The sequence below is a fragment of the Podarcis liolepis genome (assembly GCF_965112155.1).
Source record: "Podarcis liolepis genome assembly, chromosome: 10".
In the NCBI taxonomy this organism is placed as follows: domain Eukaryota; kingdom Metazoa; phylum Chordata; class Lepidosauria; order Squamata; family Lacertidae; genus Podarcis; species Podarcis liolepis.
In genome coordinates this window covers 51,812,137-51,834,271 of record NC_139562.1, presented here as the reverse complement: position 1 = coordinate 51,834,271, position 22,135 = coordinate 51,812,137, and the positions used below count along the sequence as shown (strand labels likewise).

Sequence of the window (22,135 nt, the reverse complement as noted above, 5' to 3'; positions counted from 1 at the left end):
ATATGACCGGTGGCCATGCAAGCTCTGCTTAAAAACCTCCAAGCAATGAGAGACTCTACCACCTCTCAAGGGAGTTTGTTCCACTGTGGGAAAGCTCCTACTGTCAGAAAGTTCCTTCTGATCTTTAGTTGGAATTTCCTTTCTTGTAACTATCTGTTCTGTGGTTTTAAATTATTGTTGTATAGCCCTCAGAGCCACCTTGAGATCCTTCTGGATGAAGGACAATTTTGAAATTGAACAAAAAGCAAGTCATGTGTGTATTCAAACAAATGCAAATCAGAAGTTCAGTTAAAGGCTCCTTGTTCCTTTAAGTCTGCTTCTGGGTATGTAGGGTGGGTATGGTTTGTGGAAAATGGGCTTGCAGGCTAAATTATGACCCCTGCTGGACCTCATATGGCCTACTGGGCTGAGGATCCCCACTGCTGAGTGGGAAAGTAAACACTGGTCAAGCTTGTAAGTTGGACTAGCTTGTAACCAGGGTCTTCTGGTTAGAATCCAGGAATGTGCTACAAACCACACCTGATGTGATACTGTTTTCTCCCTATTACTGCTTGTTGAATAGCTAGTATAGCAAGCTGTTGTGTAAGCACAGCATTACCGCTTTATCTTTTCTCACTGTCAGCTCTGTGTTGATATACAGTGGTACCTCGGGTTAAGTACTTAATTCGTTCCGGAGGTCCATTCTTAACCTGAAGCTGTTCTTAACCTGAAGCACCACTTTAGCTAATGGGGCCTCCTGCTGCTGCTGTGCCGCCGGAGCCCAATTTCTGTTCTTATCCTGAAGCAAAGTTCTTAAGCTGAAGCACTATTTCTGGGTTAAAGGAGTGTGTAACCTGAAGCGTATGTAACCTAAAGTGTATGTAATCCGAGGTACCACTGTATACATAAAGATGTATAACTGCTGCTTCCGCCATATCATAGCTGGCCATTTTTATATGGTGTTCCATCCAGATTGTGTTAGATTGTCTCAGTAAAAATAAAATTTTACATAGGGGAGGATTGTGTATGCCAGATGATTTAATTTTTATTTCATTTTGAGTTCATTTTCAGAAATAAAGGACCAGCATGAATGCTTATGCATGCTGTAACAATGGCATTTAATGGTGAATCCTTCTTTGAATAAATGTATCCATTTTCAATCTATACTGATCACCACGGAATATTCTGTGCATTTATTTTACACCAGCAACCACAGTGGGCTGAAATGTGAGCAACAGCAGTGACTTCACTTAGCAAGAGGATGATGACGGATGCACATCAGGCAGAATAGCTAATCATCTGATGACTTAAGCAATCCTCATTTCATAGCTGATTTTCTTTTCATTTCCTTAAAACAATGAGAACTTCGCTGATTGAATCACCTTTCCCCTCTTTTTGCAGGTCTCCAAGAAACCCGGAGCAGAAGATCATTAAACGAGTGATTGCTCTTGAAGGAGACATTATAAAGTAAGTATGGTATGCCATTGTCTCTGACTCCTTATAAGAATATAATACATTTTCAGTAGAATTTGAGGTGGTAACCCAGGCAACTATGATATCCTGTCATTTTGGAGCTGTATATTATTAACAGGGGTATCAATGCTATATCTTTTTTTTTAATGAGCCACCTATTTCGGCACCCATTAAAGACCTCAACTTTTCAGAAAGCATTTTAAGTAGATATATTTATCCCAGTCTGTGTCTGCATTGGATTTTAATTGGATATATATATATATGGAATTGTTTGTGTATATAAAACTGTGTTTACTCATTTATGCTTTTATTCTGAATTCACTTTGAGATATTATGTGGGAAGTTACTCATTATTGTATTTTAGTGTATTGTATTGTATTGTATTGTATTGTATTGTATTGTATTGTATTATTGTGTTTTAGTGTTTTGTTGGAAGCCGCCCAGAGTGGCTGGGGGGACCCAGCCAGATGGGCGGGGTATAAATAATAAATTATTATTATTATTATTATTATTATTATTATTATTATTATTATTATTATTATTATTATTAAATTATTATAAATGGAATCAAACAAATAAATAGTCCCAAAACCTCTGGACTTGTACCCAGTTGGGGAAGGTTGACTTAGAGAATGAATCAATAACAAAGTTGTCACTGATGCTATAAATCCGTGCATTTTGCAATAATTCAGTTCTAAAAATTATTAAGTTCTTGTACAATGCAATTCTTCTTGAATTGATTCAGTGCTGTTTGGGGTTTTGTGATTAACTGATTCATTCATAAACCCAAACAGTACTGAATAGTATGTTAAGGAAGAGATTTAACAACTTGCATGCATGTTTGTAGCTTCAAATTATTGCATGTGTTGGATTTCGGAGATCTTTAATCTGATAAACATAGAAACATTTTTATTACAATGTGATGGGGAACATGAATGGCTTTAATTAACAGCTAGTGTGTGCAATTGGCCACCTCTGCAGTGAAACTTAGGTGGGAATGGAATTTCCGTCCATGACTCAGGATGTTGCAAGCACATAGCACATAGTGTTGGCTGCTGATGTGACTAAGGACAGCTCACCAGTCAGCTAGTGGGCGCACAGTAATAAGTGATATGGCCTTGCCTCTAGAACTGCATCTCTATGGTTACCTGAAAGGTTGTAAATATCCTTCTCTCTGTGATTCTTATTTTTGTGTGTGTTAGCAATTCTACTAGCAAACTGTGACAATGACCACCAGTGGCCTTGATGTGGATTGTCTAACTCTATTTAGTCACCGCCTGTCAGAACAGCATTAGCATGCCTTATCTGAAAGGATTATTTGAAAGTAGCTTTATCAATTATATGTTGAAAGCACATGACATTTTTTAAAAACAGACTTTTAATGTTATTAACAAAAATTAGGTTAGTTTGCTTTTTCATATTTGCTGAGCACTACAGATAAAGTAAGTAACCACATCAAGACAGTCATTAGTTCCAAATAAAGTGTGTCTAGTAATTTTATGGTTTGTGTATCAGTTATGATGATGATTTTAGGCCATATGTTAAAGGTGAGTTGGCAGAATCATATTCTGCCATTTTAATGAGAAATTGGGGGCAATAGGTTCTAAAGCTTATAGTTAGAAAGGGTTCAATGGACTGGCATGAAACTTGACAGTGTAGGAGAAGTAGGTTTGAGGATGGTCCATACCAAATTGGCGTTAGGAAGGATTATTATTTTGAACAAGTTAAATGTTTGACGAGAGACTTCCGCAAGCTGTGTTTCTAGCATAGAGCTTTGCTGGGGCAGCTTTGGGGAACAGATTTCATCCATCTGTACCGTGTATTTTGGGAAATATTAAGGGGAGCAAATAATATGTGCCATTGCCCATGCGTTGTGTAGCAAAAAGCCATTTTTGTGGTCAGTCACTTTCGGATTCATTAGGGCAGTCGTTTTCAACCAGGGCGCTGTGGCACTCTGGGGTGCCTTGAATGATGGGGGGGGGGTGCCTTGAGGAAACACTGCCCTCTGTCCGTCTTTCCTTAGCTCCCTCCTCTGATGCCCTCCTCTGATGCCCTCTCACGTCTCTGCCTCCCCAAGGCTTTGCACAGCTGTTTGTTGCAGCAGCTCTGGCTACAAGCTCCCCAGGCAAATGGTGTCTCTGAAGCTGGCCAGGGGGTGCTTCCCATGACCCTGTGGGGCAGTGTGAGGAGGAACCACGTTTTGGGGCAGGGGATGTTATGTTGTGGGTGAACATATCAGACGACACAGCGATTCTTCAAACAGCTCTTGTTTATTCATAGGCCAGAACAGAACTGAACTGAACTGAAGGGTTCAGCCAGCCTGCTTATATAGAGCTCCACTACAATGCAACAGTAACCCTTATTTGCATATGTGGACCTGAGTGAAAACTACTGCTGGCCCAGGGTGAAAACTTCAGTACACAACAGGGGGAAGCTCAGAGACAAGGGGTGGCAGCTGTGGCTGCCCGGAGGATCCCAAGGAGAGGGGAGAGGAGTGGAGGCTGAGGGAACACTCCACAAGGGAGGTTGTTCAAAAAGGGGTGAGGGGCTGCCAGCTCTGCAAGCAAGGGGTGACATACTTTCTTCTTCTTTATTCTTATTTGGTGATCACTCGTAGCCGAATAAGATTGTCTTCCATAAACACGGTTTTAACAATGATTCCGTAAGTGACTGTGGAGGCCAATTCTGGATCCACACATCCTTCCACAGTGGGGACATTGGTTTCTGGGCGGGAGTTGATCACGGTGTGGATTTGCCAAGCGTGTCTTCCTCTTAGCACGTTTCTCCCTTGCGTCCTGAGTTCGAGAGTCTTCAAAGCCCTTGACATCTTTGGCAAAGGCTGTTCTCCAACTGAAGCGCTCGCAGGCCACAGAAAGAATGTAACTGGTGAAGGGAGCTGTGGACCCCAAAAGGTTGAAAACCTCTGCATTAAGGTGAGACACCTGGAAATACTTGGTAGAGACCCACTGTGAGAGAATGTCCAATGCAGCAAGGAAGAGGATGAGTGGAATGTTGAGCTTCAGGCAAAGAGGACTGATTGGGAAATGACACTTCATAGTTAGAGGGATGGTTTGAGGAACATAAAATGGCACCATCAGTACAAATGCTAAGGGAGAGGGCAGGAAAAGCTAAATCACAGTGTGCTTTGTCAACACTGAACGCTGACTGACAGTTGGAGGTGGGCAAGAATGGAAAACTACAAGGGAAGGTAATAGAACGGAGTGTTCTGAACAAGAATACTTGGACTACAATGTTTGGTTTCAGATCCCACTTGTAATACTTCACAAATATTCTAGCACTTCTTAAGAACCTTTTCCCAAGCTGCAGCTTCTGTTACATGGTGACCCAGGTAACAGGTAACCTGCGGGTGTTCTGATACACACACATTTCTTTGCAGACAGGGAGTGTCCCAGTTTTATGTACAGTGGTACCTCTGGATACGAAGAGGATCCGTTCTGGAGCCCTGTTCACATCCAGAAGCAAACGTATCTAGTGACTGCACGTCTGCGCACGCGTCACTTTTCGCCGTTTCTGTGCTTGCGCATGACGTCATTTTGAACGTCTGCGCATGCGCAAGCAGGGAAATCCGGAAGTAACGCACTCCGTTACTTCTGGGTTGCCACGGAGCGCAACTCGAACAAGCTCAACCTGAAGCGCATTCAACCCGAGGTATGACGGTATTAGTCAGAGGCTGTTCTGGGTGCATATTATAATTGCCCAATCAAGTGTAAACAAAAATAAAATCATATACATACCATCTCGAATCTAGACCCGGCAATCTCAGTGAAGCTTTTTGGGGGGTGCCTTTTAGATCACTGCAGGGGAGTGGCTTCACATCACACAGTTCCCCCCTGAGCAGGTGGTCTCATCAATTCTCCCTTAGGAACTTTTTTGAACAAGCAGAAACGAATGCTTAGCCAGATGCAGGGCAAAATGAGTAGCATTGCAATCAAGTTTCCCTATATACAGCAATTGTCGCAGTGGAAAAAACCAACAAAAAACGTAAAACTTAATTTGCTTTGCACAGTATTTAGCTAGGAAATCATTAAAGAAATGATACGAATGCAATCTGCTTAACTGATAGTTCTTTGAGGGGGGGCTTAAAATGTCAATTCTGTATAATGTATTAAAAGTAAATGTTGGTACTAGAAAACCTATTGAATCAGTAGAAATTAAATATTGTTGAAGCCCATTTATTCCACATGTGCAACTGAAGGCACAATAATCTATAGTACTGTATCACAAATGCCTGAGTCATGATATGCATGGTGGCAGACCAAAAAAATGTATTATTCTTAAGTGTGAATATGGAGTTTTATTAGCACAGCTTGTTTTTAAACATGTAAGTAGTCTGCTTTAAACAAATGTATTCATTATTCAGATGAGATCTGTATCTTGCCCACCATTCCGAGGAAGTCAGGCTGGAATTTTAGCCTGGTTGGTGGATCACATGTTTCTAGAACAAAATATAGTGGATTCCACACCTAAGGTTTGTGCACTCCTACAGTAAATTGTGTTAGTTTGAGAGTCATTGAGATTCTGAAGTCTTCTGTGGCAAGTATGCATTCAACACGTACCCTTTGTTCATTTGAAGCAACAACTTTCTAGGAGTTTCTAGGAGTCCACTATAAAATAACAATTAAAACAAGTTTCTGAATGGTTCATGCTAAAGCAAGACTAATGAACCTTTTTTTGACATTCATCTATATTGCGGTTATGAGGTTAAGCAGGAATGAAAATTACTGTTATCTTTTCCATTGTTACGGAACTATTGTTGACACTTGGTACTGGCAAAATAGTGATGAAGCCGCAATAGATTTTGTACAGGATAGGTAGCTAGTCATTATATTTGGGCTTCAGCATCTGTGGCAACACATCCTCTGTTTGGGTATCTAGAAAAGTCATTGCCTGATCAAATAAGTTCCAGTCCCTTACCGTTATGCTCTGAAGTACTAATATGCCACTGAGGTGGGATACGTTTTCCACTAAAGCTGTATGACTGTGGACAGGATCATCTAAGTCAGAGGAAGATGGCATGAACTATTTCCTTTCAGCCATAATCCCAACAATGCTGCATTGGAGTGTGTGTGCATGTGTTAGATTTGAACTACTTTGTCCAGATCTCTGTTAACATTGAGACTTTTTAACCTTCAGTATCAAACCGGGGACCAGCTTGCTTCAGGTAGTCATTGGAGTGGCAGAGTAAGTACAAGGGGAAGATTAGGCTATGATCAACAGCAGGAGATATAACAATATGATGATGGTAATAATGGTTTAAGGGACGCGGGTGGCGCTGTGGGTAAAACCTCAGCGCCTAGGACTTGCTGATCATCAGGTCGGCGGTTCGAATCCCCGCGGCGGGGTGAGCTCCCGTTGCTCGGTCCCAGCTCCTGCCCACCTAGCAGTTTGAAAGCACCCCTGGGTGCAAGTAGATAAATAGGGACCGCTTACTGGCGGGAAGGTAAATGGCGTTCCGTGTGCTGCGCTGGCTCGCCAGATGCAGCTTGTCACGCTGGCCACGTGACCCGGAAGTGTCTTCGGACAGCGCTGGCCCCTGGCCTCTTAAGCGAGATGGGCGCGCAACCCCAGAGTCGGCCACGACTGGCCCGTATGGGCAGGGGTACCTTTACCTTTTAATAATGGTTTGGATCCAAAGGTGCATGTCAAGGAGCTGTCAACAAGCCAGGTCATCCATAGGGCAGGCACACAGAATGCAATTTGGCTCTTTATTAACAGAAAATAACAACACAGAGTCCTCTGGTTTGTATTAATCTAGCTGAGACGTTGCTGAAACTGACCACTAGCCCAGCCCTTCCTCTCCAGCTTTTCACTCTGCATCCCTCCCAAGCAGATGAAGGCTGCATCGAGGGGGTACGCTCCTCCTCTGGGCCTCTCTGGCCCATTGCTCAGCAACATACTGGACTCTTCTAGAGCAGGGTGTCAGAGGGAGAGAATCAGCAGGGACTGGGACTGTCTGTGCTCACGCTGCAACTCTAACTCTGTCCTGCAAGACCTTCCTTCTCCTGGCACACCCCCCCCGATCACTCAATCCCCCTGCTTCTAGTACCTCTCAGCTTGTCCCTTCTTCAGACTGCAATTCAGTGTCCCACCACCAGGATCCAGGATCTAAGTCATCATCTTCTGAGCCTCTCCCCGAAGGGCTGTTGGGCGGGTAGCTCCCACTATTCTTCCTCATCCCTGACAGCACAGCTGTCTCATGTAAGGCACCCAATTGCCTGAGTAGACAGGTGGAGGGCGGGGAGATCACAGGGGAGATCTGCAGAGAAAATGGGGAGGTGGGAGATCCTTGCTTTGTGATGGAAGCCCATTCTGTTCCTTAACAGGCCTCAGCCCAGTATACCTGAAGAAGTGTCTCCACCCCCATTGTTCAGCCCGGACACTGAGGTCCAGCTCCGAGGGCCTTCTGGCGGTTCCCTCACTGTGAGAAGTGAGGTTACAGGGAACCAGGCAGAGGGTCTTCTAGGTAGTAGCGCCTGCCCTGTGGAACACCCTCCCATCAGATGTCAAGGAAATAAACAACTATCCAACTTTTAGAAGACACTGGAAGGCAGCCCTGTTTAGGGCAGTTTTTAATGTTTGAAGTCTTATTCTGTTTTTACTGTTCTGTTGAACATTAGAGTGGCTAGGGAAACCCAGCCAGGTGGGTGGGGTAGAAATAAATAAATAAATAAATACAAATTATTATTATTATTATTATTATTATTATTATTATTAGTTAGGATTCAAGCCAATATATTGGTGCAGGCAAGCTTGCATCTTCCCTGCTTTCCCCATCTCACCTATTGTTGTCCAGGGCAGAATATATACTAGAGCTATTGAATGTAAGGTAAACGAAATATGGATCTTTCACGGAAGTGAAAGTACATCATTGAGACCCAGCTGAATGAAGCTCTTGAGTTAGTACTAATCCAGATGGTCAAGGCAGCAATAGTAAAAGACTTGGAGAGCAAGTCAACATGCCAACTTAGCATGCAGAATATATTGTGTGTACATATTATTTAATATGTATGTATTTTGTTTAACCAGAGGCAGATTTAGGGGAATACAACCAGTTCCCCCGAGAGGGTGCCACAGGGGGCACCACAACAATGAAGTAAAATGGAAAGTGAGAAGCAGAGGGTGCTGAATTTTGATGTCACATAGGGCGCTACTGAACTTTGAAAGCCTAAAGTCTGCCACTGATTAAACATCTATGAGGTCAAGGGCCTGACATTTTTGGTGGTTTCCCATCAAAGGTCAACTTCTCTCTCTTGGAGACTTGTCATGACCCAAATCTGAGTACAGTGGTTCCTCGGGTTAAGAACTTAATTCATTCTGGATATTTGTTCTTAACCTGAAACTGTTCTTAACTTGAGGTACCACTTTAGCTAATGGGGCCTCACGCAGCCGCCACACGATTTCTGTTCTCATCCTGAAGCAAAGTTCTTAACCTGAGGTACTATTTCTGGGTTAGTGGAGTCTGTAACCTGAAGCGTCTGTAACCCGAGGTACCACTTTATATTCTGGAAATGCTGTTTGAAAAATATTTTAAAAGCAGTTTGAGATGGCTAAGGATATGGTTTTATTACGCTGAAGTTTGAACATTTGTAAGATTTTATATTCAACGTAATGGTTGGTTTTTTATAGAAAAGTTTTGCATGGTTACTTTTCTAAGCCTTGGAGATAGGGCAGGCTTCTAATACAAAGCGAAACAAGCAATCTTGACGTTCAGTTTTGTCCTAAGCAGCATTTCTGGTGAGTAGGTTTCAATTTTGCATATAGTGAAAAATAAATTACTGCTAAATCTTTCCTTATAACACAAAGGGCAAGTGATACATGCTGAAACAGATTTTAATGGAAGTTTCTATAATTGAAAACCAAAGCGCAGTGACCTACTATTAGAGGCTAATAAGTGATAGGATTTTTCAAAGGATGGAATATATTGGCGAATGAGGCAATCAATGTACAGATTAGACATAGGTATATGCTAAAAGAAAAGGTGACCTTTTATGAATTTTAGAAAATAGCTTTGCCGTGTGAGGGAGTTAATCAGAATTGCATCACTTACGAAACCATCTTTACAGGTCAGAAGGAAAATACCAGCAAAACTCCAGAACTGGAATGCAACTTGTAATGAGATGGGCAGAAAGGGGGATCTTAATTTTGGGATCTTATGATCCACACCTTCAGCATGCTGCCAATGTAATATTGAGTTGGGACAAGCATGTAAAAGGGGGTGGGATTTAGGATCTGAAGTGATAAAAATCATTCTAGTGTTTCTAAACCTTCCACAGTTGTTAAAACTTTAATTAAACAGGTTTACAAGGAAAGGAAGAGAGACTGAGTTCATAAACGAGACAGCTATGCTTTGTAAATGAAGAAGAAAGCTAATTAAAGCGAGCATAGCAGCGTAATATTAATTTTTAAAAGCACTTCTAGCATATTTGTAGTAAATCTTGCCATGGCTACTACATATTTCCTAATGAGTTATTCTACAATTTTAACTTCAGCATATTTGCTGCCAAGTTTCCCCAGCTAGGTAAGAAAATTGTATCCTTAGGCATTATGCTAATATTTATTTCAGCACAATTAACTCTTTGAGCCCTTTGACTAAAAGGAAAGCACAATGCTAAGATGTGGAAATATGTTTGAGTAATAGAATTCACCAGCTTCTGATAAGAGTGGAATTTGAGGGCACCACACTGTTCTCTATAGATTGATATGTGATGTTTCAGTGTTAGGTACAACGCTATGAGCCAAACTATGTTTTAAATTTAATGTGTAGCATTCAGTTATGTCTCTGTTGTTGTTTTTCTTTTCTTTTTCTTTTAATTGCAGGTACAAGAGGGGCCAATTTGTATCAGGATCACAGTGCATGGAGAGGGGAGATTTGCCTCTTCTCTTCCTGGTTGCCATAGGAATAAATATTCCTGCCTCCCACATGGTGCCAATTGGAACTTTCTTATTTACTCCCGGTTGTTGTTTTTTGGGGGGGTTATTGGGGGGGTGGGTTTGTAGCTGGTGAGAGAAGGGATAATCCTCCCCTCTCTGCACATTGTGATCTTTGTATAATCTCTGTTTGCCCAAGTCGAAATGCAAAGCAATTTTCCCCTAGTTATGTAGCCTCTGCAGATTCTGTCAGCATAATTCCAGCAGCTTGTTTCTGACAGAGAGAAAAGAAGAAGGAAACGAACCAATTACAAGCAGAAAAGTAGATACAGAGTCTCAGAAGTGCCTGTTTGAGGCTTCTCTCTCTGTTTATCCGTTATTTCTAACAGAGGCCATCTTTTGAATTGACACAAATTGGGCTCTGCCCACTAAGCCACTTGCATGCTGAGACTTAACTTCCCTTCCTCACAGTGAGGATTTAAGAGTTTCCCTTACACACACACACACACACACACACACACCTTCCTTGGTGAGTCATTTTGCAGCTGAAAAACATAAAACTCTGATGGAACATTTGCTGTTCCCTTTGGTAAGGAACGTGTTAAAGAGGCATTCGCCTGAGCCTCTGCAAGAGAAACATGCAGAAGGTGCTGAAAGAGAGTCTGCGATGGAATTAAGAGTCATGTTGTAGGCTTGGGTGCCATGCTAGCTCTCCCCAGTGCTATTTTTCTAGGAAAAGAGGTGCCGGAACTCACCAGAAACACCTCCCTTGTTCTTTTATAATGGCAATGGCGCCCAGCTGAGAGGTGCCAGTGCTGGAACTGAGTTCCGGCTGGGGGAAAAAGGCCCTGGCCCTCCCTGTTCTAACATCCCCACCAAGGAACAAAATCCTGGGAGGGGATGTGCAAACTGGGCCACCCTCCCCATGGCTTCCATTTGGGGCTGAAGTACCGGTAAACATGTTTCAGTGACACACACAGAGGCATGTTACTCAGTTTAGAGCTGGGAACACATGGACGTGAGCCTAGGAAGATCCCTGCTAGGTCAGATCCAAGGTTCAACATTGTGTTTCCTGTTAAATAGTGGGTAGACATAGTAGACGACGCAGCGATTTCTCCAAAGCAGCTCTTTATTTGTAAGCTGGATCAGAACTGAACAGCAAACAGCTCAGCCGGCCTGCTTTTATAGGCAGCCGGCTGTCAACATTGTAGCAACAACAACCCAGGGTTTCCCGCCAAAAGTAACTGATGTGGACCTGAGTGAAAACCATATACACGATACTCCTGGTGGCCAGGGTGAGAACTTCAATACATAACATTTCCCAAGGTCGCCAGGCAGAAGCCCGCAAGCAAGACATGGAGTCAAGAGTTCTCTTCTGTTGTTTCTCCTCAGCAACTCTTCTTCAGAGGCCTACCATCCTCTGAAACCTTGAGGTTGCATATAACCATCACAATTAGTAGCCATTGCTAGACTTTCCCCTTATGTTTAAGAATGCGGAACAAAATTAAGTTCTTGCTTTGGACTTAAGAATCTGTCCAAAGCAAGAGAGGCTTTGCTGTTCAGAATGTGGACTTGTTCCAGTGGCTATATATATATATATATATATATATATATTCTCCTTATCCAGCAAAGTCAGTATCATTTGAAAGAAGAGAAACCTGTCCCATCACTATAGACTTTGAAGTAAGTGGCAGATATCAAGCATCTTTAAGTTTCTTTGGACTGAAAGGGCAACATTTGTCAAGTCGGTTTTCTGTTTTTTGAGGAGACGAAGCTTTTGAGTTTAAGGAAGTGCAAATGTCAAGAGTTAAGAATGGGAACAAAGAAGGTTTGCACCAAAATCAAAGATTCCGTCACAACCTGAAGAGACTTTGCAGTTTACAGTGATTAATGTGGGTTGTGCTTCTGTTAAATAGATGTTGAGTGAACAATGCCCCTCTCTAGAGCCGTTTACTTAAATCATTCGGTGAAGGCAAGGACTCCTGACTCTTTGTGTGGTAAATGGTTCTAAATATTACAGTCAAGGCCAGAATTACTCATCATGTAGAAGTTATTTTTAGTATAGTCCTGTGGTGAAGGAATGTGTGCACAGCAGTTTCCCCCCAATGTCATTACCTTACATTTTTTATGTTAGCTTACAATTTATTGTGTTTTCTGTGCTTTTATTTTTTTTTAACAATGCTGAGCTGAAAATTTCCTCTGCCCTCCATCCAACCACCATCAATTAGTGAGAAAAGAATTTGCATTTGAAGATTATCAAAGGGGAGGAAAATAATTTTGGTGAAATCCTCATGGGTTGGGTCTGTGTCAGGCATTGACTGACTTTTGAGGCATATGAGGAATATCTGTGAGCGTTCTCTCTTTCCTCCACAAGTCACCTCTGCAGTGGCCTTCACCCTGTGGCCTTCTTGGGTGCCCATGCTTCAATTAAACCCCAGGGGAAGACATCATAAGGTGACTCCTTGCATGGGGTATTTTCAGATCAGGAAGTCTAAGTGCTGGAGGAATGTTTACTGGAAAGGAAAATGTGCATATTACACTCAGCCACCTCTGTACTCACCAAAATTCTAATGAAGTTCTCAAGCACCCTGAGATGGAGGCAGAAAAATGGAAGCTTCTTTTGTAGGAGAAGAAAACGTATTGAGAAACTGAAGGACAGATTTCAGTGCAGCATTAATCTTTACTGCATTTGATTCTGACACAGTGCTATATTTTTACTGTATTGTTTCTCTGTAATACAGAATATATGCTCTGTGGATAACCTGAGACTAGTAATCAGTAGCCATACAAATAAAAAAAATCAAAAATCATTTGCATTGATATAGGTTTATATTTAAATGGAATGGAACAGGAAATTGATCTTTCTTTGCATCCTACTTGTTTCTGTCTTTTTGCGCAATAAAACGTTGCTTACCAGACTGGGGACCAATTGTGCAGTTAGACAAACAAAGCATGACAATGTATGTTGTGAGAGACCATAGATTTGTTACAAAGAATGCAACAGGAGTGATAGCCATAGCTGAATCACTGTTCATTTAATTACACAGAAGGTAACTATGTCACACATTTTACAGCAGTTGACATTTTAAGTACATCTATAAAGCACATATTGAGTCTATAAAACATGTTTAAATACCCTTACCTCAATCCAGCGGCTCTTGTGCAAACATGAGGCCAGTGTCAGAAAATGTTCAATGCCCATGAAGCATTTCTTGCTTCTGCAATATTTCTGTATGCAAATCAGAACAATGAACAATTCTGGAACATGGCCGTTGCTTCCAGTCTCAAGAAAACTGCAGGACTTCTTTATGCATCCCATACATTTCTTCCCCTTTCCTCCCCTTTTTCTTCTCTGCTCTATATCTCAAGCTGCCTTTGAAACTGCATGAGAAAGAACCTCTATAATAGTTTCTGTTGTGTTACTTCTAGGCACCTAAAGGGACTTGCTGGATTGCACTCGCTGCCTTTCATTGTGAGGACAATTACAGCAGTGGTTGTGAACTACTGATGAATTTAGGCTCTCTTTTTAGATTAAACAAAATACAGATTGGGAAACAGGCTTGCTTCAGAGCAAAGAGAAAGCAAATGTAGCTGATGTGACATTCTCAAGTACCTAGAGTTCTTTATCTGACAGGTTGGCAATATTTCAAATTTGTAAGCAAATTTGAACAATGTATTTATTTATTTGCATTTTAGGATTGCTACGTTTGGCAATCGTAATACTGTTCCCAGCAAGCTGAAAATGGGATTTGTGTCCCTTGTTTGAATTAAATGTTTTCACTTACTCTCAAAATGACTCCCCCCACCACCCCCGGCTGAAAATTATATTTGGAAGTCATCTCAAATATAACATAGCATCTTCACTTTAGCCTCTGCTCAAATATTAAGAGTTATCAGTGAAGAAAACCTTAGATTCACCCTGACATTATTCCTTATGATTGAATGATGTGGTCCTCCCAACATCTCGCTTCCCCCCACTTTGTGCTTCTGCCATTATGATAAACAATTAGACATGCATGCAACCATTCAGGTTGTCACATCTAACCTTTCCTCCATTCCTGAAACACAGGGCAGATAGCAAGCAGGGTAAATAAATCTATCTGGCTACACCCAGAAATCAAAACCCTTCCTGATCAAAATACCTGGACAAATAAAAATGTATTTGCCTTAGTTTGTGTATTCCAAGTATCATCTGGGATGTAGTTCCATAAATGGGGTGCCACCACAAAGAAGCCCATCCTAACCTCTGCTGATTGTAATATGTAGAGTAATTGGTAACGGGGAAGACCAACTCACAGAACCTCCCTTTTGTTAGGATTCATCTCCAGCTTATTGACCATCATCCAGTCCATTGCTGGCTCCAGACACTGATTCAGCACTTGCACAGCGTATCCTTATTCAGATGGAATGGAGAGATAAAGATGGGAGTCATCTGAAGGTTGATGGCACCACAACCTAAGACTCCAAGTGACCCCCAGTTGTTTCATATATGTCTTAAATAGCATTAACATTGAACATGTTTGGTATGAGTAATTAAATCCAACAGCTCTCCTGCATTCATTCTAATAAAGCCAAACCAATTTTTATTCCCAAAAGATTCCTAGTAATCAGTAGCCCTCCTTGGGTGTCTACTGCCACATGTGAAGGGGCCCATGGAAACACACAGGCTAGCTCTGCCTCTTTGATAATGCAATGGGCACCAGCAGTGCTCCTGAGACAATACGCAATTGGCTGAGTCTGAAAGGGGCATTATTCACTGCACAAAAAGTTTCCAATGTTAGGATGAGAATCCTGCCAATAAGCGTTCTTGTCCTCGTGTCGAAAATGCTTCGTGTGGTTAAGTTGGCCCCTTCAGACCTAACCAAATGCACGTCCATTTAAAATTGTTTCCAATGCATGCAGCATCATTCAGGAGGCAGAACTAGATCAAAACATTCTCATAGTTCCTTTTGCGAGTTTGGCAGGAAATGTCTGAAGAGGACTCAGGTTATCAAGTCAACTGTTGACATTGTCACACAGGATAGCAGAGATTTGCAGAATAAACTCTGGTACTCTTGTCCATTTGAAACTTGCCCCTAGTGAATATAATAAGGCTCTCTATGCAACAGAGAGAAAATTTCAATTAATTTCTATTTACTTTAAGGTAAGATGCAATGACTGCTTCAGTTAGTGATCTGCATTGATGGAATGCATTGGCTAACAATGAAGATTAAGCCAGTAATGATGTTGTAGCTGTCCCAAAATCACATTTCTTTTTCATAACACACACTTCTTTTCCATTTACTGCTTTTTATTAGCCTTGATCAGTTCGGGTCTTCCAAGTTCACAGCAAACCCTTGTTCATCTGTGCTTGTGATACCTACAAAGCCCCATTCTCTAAACAAATGCCTTGTGTGTCAGTAAAAAGTCAAGGCATATATGAAGATATATAAAAATCAGTCACCGCCTCTATGATTTAGGAGGGCTAAAAAATGGAGCATAGCTATGAAGAGCTCTAGGGAGCACCACAAGCCCAGTAGATAGGAATGATTTGCACATTTCCTAATATGGAAAGGAATGGATAGCAATCCCTGAACAGCTTTGTTCTCACCTCATTTGAGTTGGTGAGGTATTACAGCCCATTGCTCAGTGCCAATCACCTTGAGGATAATTCCCATGCCTTTCATAACTTTGCATTTCGCTGCCACCTCTACTGAAGCTTTGGTCCCTGGAGGCTAAAATGCAGAGAGATTCCCCAGAAGCTAAAGCAGATAGAAGTGTGTATAACTTTGGGGTCCCTCCCCACCCCTGTCATTGAGCATGTGACAATGCAGTTGTTCCTTAGATCTGAACAGTTAAAATACCCATATCACAATTCATTTGGTAATAATGAAAGTCCAAAGTAATTAGGAAAACAAGTAGATCATTTTGTAGTGATAAGAAAGTACAAGAACGCTGTATCTTGAGTTGTATCAGCTTCACAGTGCAGAATTATTCATATGTAAATGTATCAAAGCACTTAACATTTCAATTACAAGTGAAGATAGTAATGATTTTTGACATCTTATAATTAGCTTTAAATATCAAATAAGAATCCACTCATGAGAGAGAGGCTGGATTTTTTTCTCCCTTTTTTTCTTTCTTTGTCCCTTGGGGTAAATACCCTGACATTTTTCTTGTCTGCAGGTGTAATCAAAATGAGAGGAGCTCAGATGAGTCCCAGCTTGAATTTTCTTACCTGTAGAAGACAGGAGCTGTTTTCCGCCTCCTCACTAACCACAAACATCTTCTTGTATTATATCCTTCTGGACACTAACAACCCCACAGGATATGTTGGAATCTGATGTGTATACCTTTCCACAAAAACATGAATAACAGTGGTGTAAGTCCCTGGTCATCCTTGAAGCAGTGATTGAAGTCAGGGCCGACCCTATCATTAGGCGAAATGAGGCAGCAGATCCTGGGGCAGTGGTGGCCAGCAGCATCAACCTCCATGGCTGTTCCTCTTAAGGCCCCCTGGCCATTCCCTTCTCTTGGAGGACTGTGGTTTGTATGCTACATGGAATGTCCTTGATTGCTGCTTCAGATGGAGGACAGCAGTTAGGGGGCAGCAGGGCCATGGCCACAGATGCAAAATTTGGAGGGGGCTTCTGCGGGGATCCCCACTGTGGCAAAGGCAGCAGAGCTGCCTGCTTTGGGATTGCTGCTGCAGCTGTCCTGATGAGCCCCATTCCTGGCTCCCCATCCTTCCTGCCCACTGCTAGGAGTCTCTGGGCCCCAGAGCCAGGCCTTGCCTTGCCGCTGTGTCGCTGGCAGAGGCTGACAACTTCAAAGGCTCCATGCAGGTCAGTGGAGGGCTCTGTCCAATTTCACTGCGCTCCTGAGGGCACATTCTGTTTTTTTTTTTTAATAAATTTTTTATTAGGGTTTTCTCATTTTTTTTTTAGACAAACACAAAAACATAAACATACATATCAACACTACACACAAATAACACGTATAATTTTAAAACCTTATTTTCTTAACCACTTTCCCGGACTTTCCCCACCTCCCCTTCTTGCATCCCAATTCCAAAATTTAGCTCAGCAAGTTCTTTGTACCCAAATTATCCCTTATTAATATTTTACTTAATTCGTCTTAATTAGCCAATTTTAAACTTCTAAATCTCATTTTAATATTCGACATTAACCCCTTTTTCTAAGGTCAACCCAAGTTCCCTTTCACGAAATTCCCAATTATTAAAATAATTGCAAAACATCTTGACAAATGAAAACATATGATTATCCCCCTTTGGATTCCAAAGCTTCCCCCCCCCCCCCGGTTTCGATCCCCAAGAATTGTCCTTCAATCTGTCAGTTCTCAGCCTGGATCTATCACGTCCGAGGCCCTTAAATCTCTCCCTGAGGGCACATTCTGGAGGCTGTGCTAGCCTTCCTTCTCCAGGCTAAGCTGGGCTGTGCAGAGGCTGGAGCCCTCGGTAAATGGCCTTCCTGCCATATCTCATTCGCTCAGCACATCGCACTCCCTGGACTGTGGTGGGAGCAGCCCAGACTTACAATGTGTGGGCACAGATGGAGGGAGGTGGACAACCACAGCATAGCCTGGTGCTCCTCTCCATGGGTGTCTGGGAGATTCGCCCACCAAGTGCCATGACAGCCAGTCGAGCTCCCTCCCCCCACTCCCTGTGGGTAGGCAGGTGGTGCAGCACAGCCCCTCTTGACTCTGGTGGGGCAGGGGTCACTCCAGTGGTGTCAGCAGTTTGCCCACCCTGGGCACCGGCAACCCATGCTATGCCACTGGAGGACGCTATCCCATCCCTAGTGTTTTGTCCTTTTTTAGAGCAAATTTTGTAATGTTATAACGCAGAAAGAAGTAACATTGAATTGAGATTCACTCCGCTTCTGAATGTGGCGTTGAGATGGGTCCCATCTTGTCCTTTGCCTCTGGCAGCAACATGTGTCTGGCTGACTCCGGTTTAAGTGCATCCTGCGGGACACTTTTGCTCCCTCCCCCCACACTACAGCTTGTGTAGTGAGCTGTTCCTGAAGGTTGAGGGACCCTATGTGTTGAGACATGGGGAGCTGTAGCAGGATGGGGATGGGCAGTTCAGTGGAGCTGACTTTGCTCAAGAGTTCTCTAAATCCAAGTTTATGTGTAGTGAGGAATGTCCTAGGAAAACAATCCATGTATACCCAGGGGCTGCTGTGCACACAACAGGAGCCCTATAATGTGACATTATTATAATGAGAAAAGGAGCAAGAGCTTGCTTTTTTTTTTTTGATCATTTTTCTAATTGCATGCTACAATGAACGGAATTTATTGTAGAGTAAAATCAAAGAAGAATTACAAACTGGTCTGGCATGTTTGAGGCAGAAATATTTAGATTAAGCTGCTGCAGTTTCAAATACGGTTACAATCAGCCGTGCGCTACTTTTTATCAATCTGTTATTGAATAGTTTGTCTCTAATTATGAGCGGCTCACTGTCATAAGCAAAATTTAATATAAAGTTGCTGAATACTTGAAGGATTTTTAAAAGGTATTCTTGTTGAGATTTATTACGGTATTTTAAAGTTTGCTAGAGATCATTCTGATAAATTCCTAGCTCTTTCAAATATCACTCCAGAGTGTGTTTTTGAGGGTTCATTGGTAGTTCCTAGACATTTAAACTAGCCGAAGCAGACTTGGGCCATGTTTTTTGTTTGTTTGTTTGTTTGTTGTTTGCATCAGTATATTGTCTCGTCAGGAAAAAGTATTTGTATGGTTTCTAGGGCAGTTTCGTCCTGAGTGGTTTTAATTTATATTTACAATGACTTTCATTTTAAAAAAATAAAGAAGGCGGCCTTATTTCACTTTCATGCTTTATTTGGGCTTTCTCCTCCTTGTAATTGTTACAAGCCTCTCTGGTGGAATCTACACACATATTAAAAAACGCTGTGAAAATGCTTTGTTAAAAAACGTTTTGAAAAATACATTGAATTCGGCATAGCTCACTGTAGCCATGTAGTGTCACATTTGTATATTGCTCTTTACAACACATTTGAAATGTTTTAGATGCAGCTGTATACCTGAGTCCCTCTGTTCCATCCAGATCTGGCATAGTTTGACAGCTGCAGATGGAGGAGGAGGGAGAAGGAGCCAAGGCAGTGCTGGAAGGCTGGCACTCAGGTGTGGAGGGTGAAGGTCCCCCACTGGTGACCATAGATGGCTGGATGAGGAAGTGGCTCTGCCCCTTCTTTCAAGCACAGAGCCTCATGGGGGAGAGAAGGACTGCCAGAGAGGGTGGCTGAATAGGAGGAGCTGGAGCTGGAGGCAGGATATAGTTCCATCTGCCCCAACACTCCCTTTGCTGCTCCCCTCTTCCCATTGTTCATGGTTTCAGCAAGGAGATCCTGGCTTGGAAGATGTCAGAGTTCTCTGCTGTGTCTGAAGTAGGGAACTCTGGCATTGTGTCAGTTAACAAGACAGGATAACAAGCCAGGATCAGATCCAGGATCACTCACCGCCGAAGCCACCACCATGGCAGGAGGAAAGCAGTGGGGTGAGGCAGGTGGATGACTATGGTGGTCATCTAAAGCTTCATAAAGCAGGACTTCTAGGAAACCATGGATGTTCTGAGACAGACAGTGTGTAAAATGCCTTCTGAACATTTAACTGAAAAACAACAAATCCAGGAATATGAATGTTAATAGCCTGATACATTTCATTTTGATGCAAATGTTGTCCAACTGATTGCTTCTTAAAAATACAAAGCGAAGAATGCCTCATTCAACCCATTTTGTTAATTACAAACATTTTTTATTTTTTTTTTGCTAATGTGGCTACTTATAGCAAGCAACTAGTCATGTTAAGCTTTATATGGAGTGGCTTAGTGAATTAAGGCAGGTGGGAGGAGTGATATTTATGGCAATGAATTTGAATTATTTTCATTATATGGTTGTATAAACCTGCTCTCTCATAGATGGTGGCACTGCAGCAATTTTTGTTTTGAACTGTTCAGGTCACAAAAAAAGATTAAACAAGGCAACAGATTAGCTTTGCCCCTATTCATTTCTGCTATGTCCATGTTCTCACAAATGAAGAGGCGAGGTAAGAAAACAGCTGAGAACTCATTCACAGTTAACTCCTGGTGTACTTTAGTGTACAGATCCTACAAAACCATTCATTATTATTATTCCAACCCTAGATCCATCCTTGCTATGTGCAATGCTTGGGCAAATCTTTTTCACTTAAGCAGGCCCAAGTAACTATCCAGACATGAATTACTAGAAGGTATATAATCTGTGACTATATACAAGTGGATAAGCAGCCTTCAGGTCTTGTTTTGGCCTTTTGCTCTGAGCACAAAGGAAGCTGAGAATTCGGATCACTTGAAGGAGGAAAAAATAATCCCTGCAGATTTAGAAGGATAAGCAGGTGCTTTCGGATAGGTCTTAAGGTGGCCAAAGGTATATTTCCTGAAACAACATTTGTCGTCTTGAACAATTAACCTGGAGTGGTTTCTTAGTTAAATGCTCCATTTTATCATTACACACATAATATTCCCCTTGATTTTTAGAACCAGATCCATCCTTTGGTAATGTACTTTTGGGGAAATGAATAATAAGGCACTACAACTGAGTGCTTTTAAGTAAATTGTAATTAATTGCATGTGCAAATGCATCGACGAGGCTTGGCTTTGCAATTAGATAACTAATTGCATTGAAAATGGCATTGCATGCTTAAATAGATTTTGGGGGCTTCCAGCCCACCCAGTTCATTCTTGCGTGGCATTTAAGTGTGTGATTGGTGCTTTGCTGTTTGGTATCACTTGCCAAATGTTAAAAAACAAATGCATGGCCAATTAAGCATGTAGTTTATGTTTGAAACCCCTGCGTTGCTGATAAATTTAAAGAGGGCTTTGCCAGTTCTGTAAAAACAAAAATGAAAAAACCCCATCAGTCTAATATCATAGAAACTAGTGCAATAGATTCTTGCAATGGTATCAGGATCAATAGTTTTCCTGTCCTTCTCTTCACTACACCTGACATCCCGTTTGGTAGCACTGCTTTGTTCTTGTATGATCTAGTGTAAAGGCCTCTTCTCTAGTAGAGGTTTGACACCAGCAGTTAAATTCTGCATGACAAATCTGTGTTGTTGTGGTAACTCTTCTACAAATGATATGCTTGAGATATATATTGCTCATCTCTGCGTTTATTCTTTGTCTGCTCTTGCAGCAGTGCCTTATTCTCTGATTTATTGGATAGTGGTTTATAGTAGCATCACCTTGACCTGCACTTACAGCTCTTTTTTATTATCAATCCTTGAAATACGCATGGTTCCTAGAGGTGAACAAAGCATGCCTCTGTGTTTCCATGAGTATTATTTCCTGCCCTCCAATGGCACTGTTTGTTTGTTGTTTGTTTTCATCATTTGTTGTCTACTTTCCCTCCAGTGACCTTCAAGGTGGAGAACAAATATACACAAATTATGACTAGAAACCCAAATAATCAAGATAACACCACACCAAAACAGCATAGGTGTTGAATGTTAAACTTGAAACTGAGAGGCAGTAACCAGGATGTGGTTCCTAAAAGAAAAACTAAACTAAAATGCAAGGCACACTTCCGTTGGTGTCATGCTCCAGGATCTCAGTGGCAACGTGGAAAAAGCCCTGCCCTTCATTGGCCAATCAGGGCTCATCTAGACTTCCATTCTCCTGCCACTTCCCTCTGGAAAAGCCTGGACCAAATGTCAGTTGGGTTTGCAGTGGATTGGCAGTTGTTCTGATTCAGTGCTATAGAGAGGGTTTTCCTGGGGAAAGCGGTGTAGCAAATG

The 22,135-nt window shown here is 42.0% G+C and overlaps 1 protein-coding gene across 2 annotated transcripts in view; it reads left to right on the top strand.

The window, feature by feature from the left end:
- IMMP2L (inner mitochondrial membrane peptidase subunit 2) overlaps positions 1-22,135 on the top strand; it is a 456,338-nt gene that overhangs the window by 282,262 nt on the left and 151,941 nt on the right. For both annotated transcript variants that reach the window (XM_083463861.1, XM_083463860.1), the window contains exon 4: positions 1,381-1,446. In XM_083463861.1, coding sequence (XP_083319987.1) covers positions 1,381-1,446 — 66 coding nt within the window. The remainder of the gene's footprint in view (positions 1-1,380; positions 1,447-22,135) is intronic.